The sequence below is a fragment of the Convolutriloba macropyga genome, chromosome 12 (genome assembly GCF_964194025.1).
Source record: "Convolutriloba macropyga chromosome 12, txConMacr16.3, whole genome shotgun sequence".
NCBI lineage: Eukaryota > Metazoa > Xenacoelomorpha > Acoela > Convolutidae > Convolutriloba > Convolutriloba macropyga.
The window spans coordinates 7262698-7276752 of record NC_134479.1 but is presented as its reverse complement, the minus strand read 5'-3'; the positions used below and the strand labels follow the sequence as shown (position 1 = coordinate 7276752).

The 14055-nt window shown below is 33.4% G+C and overlaps 2 protein-coding genes across 2 annotated transcripts in view; both read right to left on the bottom strand.

The window, feature by feature from the left end:
- LOC142350961 (uncharacterized) overlaps positions 1-1516 on the bottom strand; it is a 114093-nt gene extending 112577 nt beyond the window's left edge. The window contains exon 1 of the mRNA XM_075402988.1: positions 1512-1516. Within this exon, the coding sequence (XP_075259103.1) occupies positions 1512-1516 (5 nt within the window). The remainder of the gene's footprint in view (positions 1-1511) is intronic.
- Positions 1517-2049: 533 nt separating this feature from the next.
- LOC142350959 (uncharacterized) overlaps positions 2050-14055 on the bottom strand; it is a 215280-nt gene continuing 203274 nt past the window's right edge. The window contains exons 35-39 of the mRNA XM_075402986.1: positions 12122-12646; positions 5077-5325; positions 4285-4776; positions 3689-3973; positions 2050-2950 (exon numbers count right to left, since the gene is read on the bottom strand). Of these exons, the coding sequence (XP_075259101.1) occupies positions 2050-2950; positions 3689-3973; positions 4285-4776; positions 5077-5325; positions 12122-12646 (2452 nt within the window). The remainder of the gene's footprint in view (positions 2951-3688; positions 3974-4284; positions 4777-5076; positions 5326-12121; positions 12647-14055) is intronic.

Sequence of the window (14055 nt, the reverse complement as noted above, 5' to 3'; positions counted from 1 at the left end):
TGAAAGATGAGTAAAGAGATTAACCAATATCACAATGCTTTTTTCCAATTAGGATCAAAATTTGTTATTATAGGTTTAAAGCGAGCCCTAGGATTTTCTGCAGCGATAAACAAAGCAGCAGGGCCTGGTGAAAACTCAATTCGTCTCATAAAGTCTTACAAATTAGCTATAGCCGTACATCTACAGTTCGCTTTAAATGAGTGCAATATGGAGAAGATTTTCCCAACTAAAATTAAAGTAGCCTATGCAACACCATTTTTCGAAGACGGTGATAAATTAGATAGTACAAACTATCGGCCAAATTCTGTAACTCCGAGTTTTGGAAAATTTTTTGAGCGCCTCCTTCTGACTCAGAAGACGCATTTCAACGATAAGCATAAAATTATAAATAAAGAGCAATTCGGATTTCAGAAAAAAAGTCAGCAGCAGATGCAATTTTAGAACCGATTGAAACAGTTTCGTCTAATTTAGATCAAAGAAAAGAAACTTTTGCTATTTTTCTAGGCCTTGCAAAAGCGTTTAATTTCGTTTTGCATAACATTTTTCTTAAAAAAATTGAAATGTCGTCATCAAAATACTCAAACAAAACAATTCAAAATTAGACAGAATCCAAAAATGGCTTTGGAATGAATTCGATTGCTCGTCAATGCATACAAAAATGGAATAAGTCACCACAGTGGCTTCGGTTGGCAAAAATGAAAACGTTTTTAAGAAAACGTTTAATGATTTCTTGCTCTCACAACATGAAAAAATTCCTTTGAATAGTAACATAAGAGCTTTTAAAAGTTATTTTTATTTTTAGGAACAAAACAATCGGCAAAAAATTATAATGTGATTCTTTAAGAAATTGATTGATGTTCATTATTTTATTTTGTTTGAATGATTTGAAGTACTTTTTTTTCAAGTATACTTGTTGAAAAAAAACTATACTGAAATTGAGAAAACAATCAAGGCTGATGAACTCGATAATGTTTTTTTCCGTCGGAAAAAGCTAATTCGCAAAAAAACGTTGGCATCATTTTTTGTAACAAGTCCCGCCATCGTAAATAAAAATTGGCATATTCTTAGGAAAAATTTGACCCGAGCATCAAGACAAGATCCAGTAAAAACCAGCCAGATATAACACATTTTTAAAATGAATTCTCGTTCGTTTGGTGGACCATTATCTTTCTAGCGGATCACTGTTTTTTGCTCAAATCACATGCTATTTTCGAAGTTCCTCATTTTTAAAAAATTAAAATTTTAAGAAAAAAAAAATTTACATAATTTCACAATTATTTTCTCAAATTCATTTTAATTGCCGCAACGCATACTAGTGCTTGCTTTAAGTTTATGATAGCAACCTTCCAGCGCCAGCTGGAGTTGCTTTCGAAGCCCAAAATTTTAAATTTTTCTAATATGGCATAAACGAAAAACATTAGCCATGGTATGAAAAGAAACTCTAAAAATATTCAAATGCTTTGAAAGGTCCAGAAATGGTCGACAACGATACATAAATTTAAAAAACGCACGACATGTTTCAAAGTGTTTCTTTAAATCTGTCTATTAAGTGATAAGTCTCTGATAAAATAATAAAGTAAAGTTTTACTTAAAAAATTACAGAACAAAAAGTAAAGAAAGAAAAATGGAGTCTCATTGTACATCAGTGTATAATTTATCTACCAAGTTTTGACTGGAAGGACAGATTGAAGCTAATTTACTGTTCGTTGATCTGAGTACCTAGATATCTTCTTGACCGCTAAAAAAACAGTTCTCACCTGACAACTTTTCCTGGTATCAACTCTGTGAACAACTCTTCATGGTATCAAGAGCTCAAACATTACATCTTTAAAAAGGACCAAGAGAAGTCTCTATTTAAGCTTTAATGGAATTAGATTTAACTAGATTGAAATTCGATTTCGGAAGTGTTAAAAAACTTATTTTTCCTGGTAAATTTTCAGCCTTTAAGTAAATGAAAATTTCAGCACGGGAACAGTTTTCAACTCAGCAAACAAAATCAATAACAGACTGGCAACGATCACAGTCAAAAAAGAGCGAAAAACAAAAATCTTACAAAACACTTGTAGCGCCCGTGGATCGACTAGAAGGTGCACGAATTTCTCCTGTTGTAGCAGTCACACTGGTCGTCGATGAAGTTGTAGGTGATGTTGTACTGCTTATAGTTGATGATGAAGTTGATGAAGTGGTAGGCGATGATGTACTGCTCGTCGTTGATGATGAAGTTGATGAAGTGGTAGGTGATGACGTACTGCTGGTTGTTGATGATGAAGTTGATGAAGTAGTGGGTGATGATGTACTGCTGGTTGTTGATGAAGAAGTTGATGAGGTGGTAGGTGATGATGTGCTACTTGTTGTTGATGACGAAGTTGAAGAAGTGGTAGGTGATGATGTGCTACTTGTTGTTGATGATGAAGTTGATGAAGTGGTAGGCGATGATGTACTGCTCGTCGTTGATGATGAAGTTGATGAAGTGGTAGGTGATGATGTGCTACTTGTTGTTGATGATGAAGTTGATGAAGTGGTAGGCGATGATGTACTGCTCGTCGTTGATGATGAAGTTGATGAAGTGGTAGGTGATGACGTACTGCTCGTCGTTGATGATGAAGTTGATGAAGTAGTGGGTGATGATGTACTGCTGGTTGTTGATGAAGAAGTTGATGAGGTGGTAGGTGATGATGTGCTACTTGTTGTTGATGATGAAGTTGATGAAGTGGTAGGCGATGTTGTACTGCTCGTCGTTGATGATGAAGTTGATGAAGTAGTGGGTGATGATGTACTGCTGGTTGTTGATGAAGAAGTTGATGAGGTAGTAGGTGATGATGTGCTACTTGATGTTGATGACGAAGTTGAAGAAGTGGTAGGTGATGATGTACTGCTGGTTGTTGATGATGTGGTTGAGGAAGTTGTAGGTGATGACGTGCTGCTTGTTGTTGAAGATGTCGTCGATGATCTAAATGTTGAAAAGAGTTTTATTGAAATGTTACAGATTCTGCAGTATTGTTATAAGTAGCGTTCTTGTCTTGGTGATTCTGGTTTATTATCATCACCTATGAAGTCAAGATAGAGTTTCAAATTTCTAGTGTACTGCTTTGGATCATCTTATAAGGACTTTTGCACAGGTTCTTTCATTGGCAGCAGCTATAATGATCTACACAAAAAATATCAATGAAGGTAAATGTTAATTGTTAAAAGTTAAGCAAAACCTTATACTTGCCAAACACAAAAGGCAGAACAGATAACTGCAAATATAGAGCCATTCAAGTTTTTGGTGTCTAATTACAGAAAAAGAGTCCGACAGAATTTATTTGTTTTTAGCTTTGAAATTTCATACCTTCAAATATCAAATATATTTATATATATATATATATATATATATATATATATATATATATATTATATTTATATATATATGTATATATATATATTATATATATATATATAAATTTATAATATATATATATATTATATATATAAATTTATATATATATATATATTTATATATATATATATTCATATGTTTATATTTTTATTTATATATATATTTATTAATATAAACATATGCATATATATATATATATATATATATATATATATATATATATGTATATATATATATATATATATATGTATATAAATATAAATATAAATATATATATATATATATATATATATATATATATATACTAACAGCGCACTCGTAATTTCGGAACTCCTCGGAGCTCGTGTCTCGCTAGTCGTTGATGAAGTTGTAGATGAAGATGTGCTGCTGGTTGTTGACGATGAAGTTGATGAAGTGGTAGGTGACGATGTGCTGCTGGTTGTTGAAGACGATGTCGATGAAGTCGTAGGTGATGACGTGCTACTAGTCGTTGATGACGATGTTGAAGAGGTGGTAGGTGACGATGTGCTGCTAGTTGTTGATGATGACGTCGAAGAAGTGGTAGGTGATGATGTGCTGCTGGTTGTTGATGACCTATGATCAATATAGATACAGTATTTATCTTTTAAAGTATTGCTTAAAATCAAGTTATAGGGAGCTTTTGTGCAAAGTTTTGAAACGACAGCAACTAAAACTTTCATTATGTCAAAGAGGAATCAATAAAGAAGAGAATAAAGAAGTAAAACCGAAGACACACAAAAAACAAGTGCACATTGAGAATTTTTCAATTCTTGATTCGGTAAAAAATCACAGAAAACCTGCGACAGCATTAAATTGTTTTTTTTTCAAAGTTGAATACCTGCATAATTATACACATGTATATGTGTATGTTTAGTTTTACTAACAGAGCACTCGTAACTTCTTCTGAACTCCTCGGAGCTCGTGTCTCGCTAGTCGTTGATGAAGTTGTAGATGATGATGTGCTGCTGGTTGTTGACGATGAAGTTGATGAAGTGGTAGGTGACGATGTGCTGCTGGTTGTTGAAGACGATGTCGATGATGTAGTTGATGATGTTGTCGGTGATGATGTGCTGCTGGTTGTTGATGATGAAGTTGAAGAAGTTGTAGGTGATGACGTGCTGCTGGTTGTTGAGGATGATGTTGATGAAGTCGTAGGTGACGATGTGCTGCTGGTTGTTGATGAGGAAGTTGATGAAGTGGTAGGAGATGACGTGCTACTAGTTGTTGATGATGAAGTTGAAGAAGTTGTTAGTGATGATGTGCTGCTGGTTGTTGATGACGATGTTGAAGAGGTTGTAGGTGACGACGTGCTGCTAGTTGTTGATGATGACGTCGAAGAAGTGGTAGGTGATGATGTGCTGCTGGTTGTTGATGACCTATGATCAATATAGATATAGTGTTTATCTTTTAATGCATTGCTTCAAATCAGGTTATGGGGAACTTTTGTGCAAAGTTTTTCAACGGCAGTAACTAAACCTTTCATTAGATCAAATATCAACCAATAAAGAAAGTTAAATGAAGAGACACAAAAGCAAGTGCAAATTGAGAATTTTTCAATTCATACCCTGGTAGTTAAACATTGAATGCCTCTGACAGCATTTAAAGGTGTTTTATTTTCAATGTTGAATACCTGCAAAAATATACACATGTATGTATATATGTTTAGTTTTACTAACAGGGCACTCGTTACTTCTGAACTCCTCGGTGCTCGTGTCTCGCTAGTCGTTGATGAAGTTGTAGATGAAGATGTGCGGCTGGTTGTTGACGATGAAGTTGATGAAGTGGTAAGTGACGATGTGCTGCTGGTTGTTGAGGATGATGTCGATGATGTAGTTGATGATGTTGTCGGTGATGATGTGCTGCTGGTTGTTGACGACGTAGTTGGTGATGTTGTGCTGCTTGTTGTTGATGAGGTTGTTGACGATCTGCAATTTTTGACTTATATCAATTTTTTGGGTTTTTCAAATATTGGTTTTGAAGCTTTGGCAAGAAATTAGTTACTAATAAAAAATTTTTTGCAACTCTCAGCATTTTCTATGAAAATTCGAAGCTTACTGTCTTATATGTTATTTCTTTTTTTTTGTAACATAGCCTCGAAGAGAAGCCCGACGTTCAATTAATTGGCTCTTAAATTCAGAAAGCACTTTGTTGTTCCGGGCACTGTTAAACCTTTTTAAAAACAAGAAGACCTAAGAGAAAAACAATCAGAGTTCCAGAAATTATAAAAGTACGAGCAAACAAAGAAAACAACATGATTTGATCGGGAAAGGTAAAAAATATTAAACTTCCTTAGAAGGGGAATTATTTGAAGTTTAAACTATTCAAAGTGAACTGTTCAATGTTCATTGAAGAGCGAACTCTTGAAAGACAAAATCAAACAGGTCAGACCTGACAGAACCTGTAAGAAATATAAATTTATTCAAAATTTTTGTTCGAAAATTCAAATTCCTTTTCTTTGCCAAGATTATTTCCCGTGCTAATTGTTAACTCTTTTTCACTCAAATACGATACATTACATGGCTAATAAACGAAAAAGCAAATTTTAAATATACATTGCGCTCTGTGGAAACGAGTGACAAGATTTTGTCCAACTTTTAAAGATTCATAAACCATTTATCGTGATAGAATATAAATACGCAAAAGTTACTTATATCGTATTAAAGTAATTAAAATCTGTAACAAGCATCCACGGACAAACTTAGCCCAATTCCACCATTGTGAGCATGTAATTAGCCCAAAACATTTTTGCCAAAAATTTATCCGTATTTGTTTAAGGCCAAAAAATAGCCTCAAACTTAATTGCCTGAAATATATCGGTAATTACTTGACACTTAAATTAAAGACTTTATTGTTCTTGCGAACAGAGATCTGGGTAATTGCAAAACCGCTAATACTCTTTTTAATCCGCATTTAGTATAGAGAGCGACGTTAGTGAAAATAACACCAACAATGATTTACGTCATTTCGGTAACTAGATACTGTGACCGTGGCTATAAATGTTGACTTGAAAACACTCATCGATAAACATGGGTAAATATATGGGTAAATAATCTTATATATATATATATATATATATATATATATATATATATATATATATATATATATTCGATTTTGAAGCAAATTTGAATTAATTAGGCTTAGTGTAGCTAATTTGGCTTAGTTTAACATACGCTGACAACTCTAATCTTAAAACATCGATAGTGAAAATGAGTGACAAATAGAGACAAATACATACTCCGTATGTATTTGTCTCTATTTGGCCACGTAATGCCCGACATTGGCCACGTCCGACATTGGCCACGTAATGATAATTAGATCTAGTTCCTAAAACCTAGTCCTTAATGAGAACGTACCTTTATACCCAAAACGATATTAAAAGAAAATTAAAACAAAACCGATGCTTGTTTTCCTGCAAAAACAGAAAGGGCGTCTATTAAATTATCTCAAAGAATGATTATCAGAATGATTATCAGTTCGTTATCAGTTCACAAAAATTAGCTCTGAAAAAAAAATTGGGGAGCAGTTATTGCAGTACACTAAGAAAATTGAGAGAAAAGATAAAGTTTAAATAAAAAAACTGTCGGTTAGACTATTTCAAATGGCATTTTTCGGTAGAAGTTTAGAAGTGTAAAACTTTATATGACTGAGTACTACTACTCAGAATACCGAACATTGTAAATCAAATAGATGATCAAAATTTAAAGCAAGAACTTCACATCGAAAAACAAAGAATCATGTAACAGTTTAAGCAAAATTTTTATCAAAAAGAAATTAAAACAGATTTCTAATTGCAACCATTTGTAGCATTGCTGAAAAAAATGTGTAGGATTGCATACTGTCAGCCAAAAATGCACAAACCTAAAGAAAATTTTTTTGCATATACTCACTTTTTATACTTAGTTCAAAATTGACTTGCGCTTTTTCTCTAACGTCTATTTCTGAATGCTCAGAAGCCGAGAAGATGAAATGCATTTTCCATTTCGGAGAGCTAAAATCAGCTAAAATCAGCTTGTTTCAGCTAATATCTATGACAGCAAAAAATGGGGTAAATGCATTGGCATTGGAAACATACGCGCAGCCAAACTCTTCTCAAAATTCAGCATTGTTGCAAAAATTCTAAATGCTTCATCGAAACACAGCTCGTGAGATTAACACTAGGACAAGATAATTTTGTACTTAAAACGTAGAATTATTTTTAAGTTGAAGAAAATTTGTGGAATTCGGTTTTTTTACATAATCACTTTTCCATTGAGTCTTTGGATACTTTGATATGATCTTTACTGTTCTAATAGGACGAAAGATGCAAAAACTACAGTTTTTTGTTGCTAAAGACTACAATTAATTTATAAAAAAAGATGCAAATTTCATGTCCTGTCAGCTTAACTATTAAATCTATCATAACAGCTGATCAAGAAAATCTTTTTTCACATTTTTATATTTTTTACATGAGCACATTTTCACATTTTTTACTTGAGCACATTTTCACATTTTTCACAAGAGCACATTTTTACATTTTTCACATGAGCACATTTTAACATTCTCACATTTTTCACATGAGCACATTTTTACATTTTTCACATGAGCACATTTTCACATTTTTCACATGAGCACATTTTCACATTTTCACATATTCACATTTTTCATATGAGCACATTTTTACATTTTTTACATGAGCACATTTTCACATTTTTCACAAGAGCACATTTTTACATTTTTCACATGAGCACATTTTAACATTCTCACATTTTTCACATAAGCACATTTTTACATTTTTCACATGAGCACATTTTCACATTTTTCATATGAGCACTTTTTTCATTTTTTACATGACCACATTTTCACATTTTTTAATTGAGCACATTTTCACATTTTTCACAAGAGCACATTTTTACATTTTTCACATGAGCACATTTTCACATTTTTCACATGAGCACATTATTACATTTTTCACATGAGCACATTTTCAAATTTTTCACATGAGCAGATTTTCATATTTTTCACATGAGCACATTTTCACATTTTTCACAAGAGCACATTTTTACATTTTTCACATGAGCACATTTTAACATTCTCACATTTTTCACATGAGAACATTTTTACATTTTTCACATGAGCACATTTTCACATTTTCACATTTTTCATATGAGCACTTTTTTCTTTTTTTTGCAAGACCACATTTTCACATTTTTTAATTGAGCACGCTTTCAAAATTTTCACAAGAGCACATTTTTACATTTTTCACATGAGCACATTTTCACATTTTTCACATGAGCACAATTTCACATTTTTCACGTGAGCACATTTTCACATTTTTCACATGAGCACATTTTCACATTTTTCACATCAGCACATTTTCACATTTTTACATTTTTCACATTTTCACATTTTTCACATGAGCAGGTTTTCACATTTTCTATATGAGCACATTTTTTTTTAAATTCTGAAACTGGCTGTGATCCATTTCTCTTATTTGATTTCAGAACAAAAAAATAAAAACAATAGGTGGAATTAAGAGGGGATACTTTGATCCAACGGTTGAATTAATCAATTGAGGGAAATTATTTATTCCTGTGTTAAGAATTCGGTGCCCCTGCCAGCTTAGTGGGCGCATATTATTTGCAGCCCTTCCCCGACACCGTGCCATAATGATCTACTATGTAGTTACGCGTGCTCTGTAACTGGGGGGCGCATAATGTACTGGGGGGGGGCACAAACGGAAAAGACCCAAGAATTTTTTTTTGGAGTAAATTTTCACTCAGCTGAAAAGATAATATAATGCCGGGTCACTTAGATTAAGGGGCATTGCAACACATGACTACACATTTATCCATATCGAAAAATGTAGCATTAATTAGAAAGTATGAAAAATATTTTATAAAAACCACTAAATGAAAAACAACAAAAAAAATTTAAAATGAACGCACAAACCAACTAATCGTTATGATTTGTTGAAAACAAATAGCAACGAAGTCAGCAAAACTATTGGCTATATGCTAGGAATTGAAACTAAAAAAAGACATCAATTGGATGAAAGTACACAAGGCCTCTTAATAACAAGGCAACTTAATGAAAATAAGCTGCAACCAAATAACAGGCAAAAAAACCAAAAAATTGCGTGATAATTTTTCCACGCATATGATTTGAAAGTTACTAAAACATTTGGTTGCATAAAAAAGGAAAGACGTGTATTAAATGCATTTAAAAGGATTAAAAATAGAGAACAAACATCCTCAATTCAGTAGAATGAACGCTGGAACACAATACAACACTAAAACGCAACGGCGGACAAGATATCAACTCTAATGGGATGCTTTTTAAACTATAAGTTTATTATTATCAAGCTTAGGTGGCTTCTGTTTCACTTCAATTAGATTTCATGTTCTCAATTTAGATTAATAAGTGAGTGTAGATGTCAGGAAATGACATCTGCACTCACTTACAAATCTAACTTGAGAAATCAAAGTCATATCAAAACTAAATAGAAGTCCACCGAGCTAAGAAAAACGCGAAGTAAGGAATGAGAGAAGAGAGGTAGACATTGTTTGCCTCTGTCACCTATCAACACTCATCAAATGAATAATCTTACAAATTAGTTAATAAATCATATAAATCTAGGGGATTTTTCCGTTTGTGTCCCCCAGCTTAGTGGGTGCATATTATTTGCAATCACCAGAAGCGCGTGCTTAATTTTGTACATAATATCTTACCATGTAGTGACACGTGCTCTGTAATTGGGGTTGCATAACGTACGGGGGGGGGGGGCGCAAACGGAAAAGATCCTAAATCTGAGTAGTCGAAAAAACAGGAAAAAAGCTGATAAAGGAGAACTCCAATTGCAGTCTATCAATTTTGGTGCCAGACTTTGTGAAGCAATATGCAAACTGATAAAAATTTGAAAAGGGCGTTATTGGAAAATGGGAAATGCAAAAAGGACAATTGGAAAAACATTTGACCAAAAATCAAAATCTTTTTGTAAACTAATGGTGTCAATTTTAAAAAACTAATCGTGTTCAATTTGTAAACCATTTCCAAATAATAAGTATTAGAAAAAGCAGACAACAAATCATATTTCCATTCAGCGAAAAATCTTTTGTAAACAAAAAACTGCAATAATTGTTCAAACAATTGCCTTCGGGCCAAAAAAATCAGCTAAAAGGTAAAAGCTTTGAGTAATGGGAGGAAATTTTTGTCAGGAGGCTGATCACTTTTGTTATTATTGAAATTAAGAGGCCGGTTATCAAAAAACAACAATTACTATCAAACCATCAAAAAAATTACCATTAAAATAAACAGAAGTTGTCGTTGCAAAAAATCAATGATAAACCTAAAACAACCAGCTATATGCATATAATATTCAATAGCAAGCAGTGAGGACGTCATGTCATTTTCATAGCAACAAAAGCATGTCTAAATAATAAGATTAACTTGAAAAAAATTAATTTTCAATAACGAAAACTTTTTCAAATTTTTAATATTTCTACACAAAGTTATTTTTTATAAAAACTATTACCTGTCAATTGCACCAGTCAAAAATTATTTAGAGCCTTTCTAGAAAGCCAGCAGTCGTTGGGCTAATCATCCCAAGTATAATAAGATAGTAGAAAAAAACCATAAATTGTCAAATCCAAAAACATTCAAAAGTCAAATAGCGTCTACTACATATCAACAATAGCTCTCCACTGAAAACAAAGATATGGTTCACAGATGCTTTTTGAAACCTTTTTAGACTTTAATTAATGAGGTTATTGGGAAAGTCGAAAGAATTAAAAACAGCGACAGTCGGAGTTCAAAATTCACTTGTTTTACTGAAGAGGAATTAGTGTCACTGTTATAGAAACTATTAGCTATGAACTAATACAAATAACCAAAATGCATAATGACCCCGAAGCAATCAGTGATACTTTTCTCACTGATTCTCTGATGATGTGATATATTTACAAAAGCAGAACAAAAATTGTGGTCAAAACTCAAAAAATCACTATTTCTATGCTGACAAACAGTTTTAAAGCAATAAGTACCAATAAAATATTAACTGGAAATAGTCATAAAGGTTCCGTTCGACCTCGTTAGAGCTCCAATAATAGCCTGTCAGAATTGAAACTCGGTAACATGTAGAAGAAAAACGGCCAAAGCTCACAAAAACTTTAAAATTGTTTCAAAGTAACACGTGCTAGCAATGTGAAAAATTATCAGTCATCCACAGACCAATTCAGACAACAGCAACTGCACTATTAAAACACATGCGCATGTTTCCGTACACTTTTTTAAAGTAACTGGAAAGAAGCGATAACAGTGAGTCAAAAGACCGCACATGATAATCGACATAAAATCCAAAAAAACCTTCTTTATTCAAAACCAATTCTGTTGAATTCTTAAAAATTAGGGAGAGACCAATAATAGCCCGGCTATTACTTCACGGCTACTAAATAAGGGAAACATTGAAAATAGTAACCTAATTAAAAAAAATGGACTAAATGAGAAAAAATGACAATTATTGTTCCCTAAACGTAAAACCTGGACAAATCCAGAAAGAAACCAAATTTAAAAAACGATACTCTATACTTGACGGGCTTTCCAGCGATATCACGCTCTTCTCTACGATAAAACCACCGAAAGGTCGAAACCATAATAACCCTGACTTCTAATTAAAAGGAGACGTGTTTGATTTCAAAAGATTTCAAAAATTTTTGCGAAACTGTATCAATTTTATTTACTCACGGTGCACTTGTCGCAGCAGTAGAACGACTTGATGGTGCTCGGATCTCTCCTGTTGTTGCAGTGACACTGGATGTAGATGAAGTTGTAGGTGAAGTAGTTGACGACGTTGTGATGCTAGAAGTTGACGATGTCGTTGGCGACGAAGTTGATGATGTTGTTGACGATGTAGTTGACGACGTTGTGGGTGACGAGGTACTACTGGTAGTTGACGACGTTGTTGGTGATGAGGTACTACTGGTAGTTGACGACGTTGTTGGTGATGAGGTGCTGCTGGTAGTTGACGACGTTGTTGGCGACGAAGTACTACTGGTAGTTGACGATGTTGAGGATGATGAGGTATTGCTACTAGTTGACGACGTTGTGGGTGATGAGGTACTACTGGTAGTTGAGGACGTTGTTGGCGACTGGGTTTCACTCGAAGTTGAGGATGTTGTCGATGATGTAGTGCTGCTCGTAGTTGGACTACTAGTTGACGATGTAGTTGGAGAAGAAGTACTGCTTGTTGTTGAAGAAGAGGTTTCCGATCTAAAAAAAATCAGCAATTGGAAAGTTGACTAAGAATTGAGGGTGTCACAAAAAATTAGGGCACTTTGCAGATATTGACTATTAGATTTTAAAATTTATTTTTTAAACGTCTAATAGAAGAGCGTCGCTCAGTTTTCGTAAAATATTTTAGTGTTGAGAAAAAGTTTTTATTGTCAGTTGACAAAGATAATTGTCCAGCATTGTTCATCAGTTTCAATTGCTACTCTCACATTTTAAGTTTCTTAATATTCCCAAGACGAGACCAGATGTTTATCCTACATGGCCTTGTAAAATGACTGTTATCTTACAAGATTCTTGAAAGTTTGATCCGGTCGAGCACTGCTCTCATTGGTTCTTATTGACGTGGGTGTGTATTAAAAAGGTATCTCAAAACATGCTTACAATAAGTATCAGTGTCTCTTCAAAGAGCAATTTAGATTAGGCATTACCCAGGTTGAACAACTTAGGCGAAACATTGAAATTTTATTAAGACTTATAATGTGGGGTAGAAAACTTAAAAAACCGTGTACGGCGCCGTATAAGATGTAATAAATTTTCTACGGCATCGTTCTTAAAAATAAAGCATATATAATGCATGTCATTTTTTCATTACTTTTTGGCACTAGGTGTAACTTTTCGTATATCTGAAAAATTACAAAAAAATTACAGATATGCGCCGTTTTTTTTCTAAGATCTGTACAGTGTCCTAAAAAGGCCTTAGTAAGTTTTCAAGTTTGGTCAGCCTGGGTAGTATTTTCCGTTCAGCAGAAGAAACAACAAATAAGAACTACTAGAAAAATTGATCCATTCCATTTATTAGCTGGGATTTCCACAATTACACTTTTTAATTATATTTCTTTGACAAAAAACTACAGAATTTTATATTATAATTTGTTACTACCATTTGTTTACACGTTTCCTAATTTCACTATTTTTATTTCGCAAAGCAATAATGGTTATTTCCTTTTAACTTTACCATTTTTTTACAAAGAAAATACAATGCTGATGCTATATTGCCTGTAATGTTTTGCGGCAATGAAAAAATGACAAGAAGCATTGTATCTGTCTCATGCTGGTCCTCTTAGATCATGATCCAATAATTTGAAAGTATGCAAAATGAATAGTTACATGCAATATGTTTCAAAGATGAGTTGTTACTTCGCAAGACTCTTTCAAGCCGAATGGTAATGACGCAAAATCTCGCAAGAGAATGTATATTCTTGCAGGATTGCGCCAGAATCTTGCAAGACTTTGCAAAATGAGCATTCCGATTCGACTGCGGTCTGGAATACAACAGCAAATATCCCATCGCATAAAAAAATCAATATTTATTGCTTATGCCGAACAATGTTGTCCAAAGTAATTGCAGTGTAAACGTTTTGTGCGCTCTGCCTAATATTTGGAAAGCT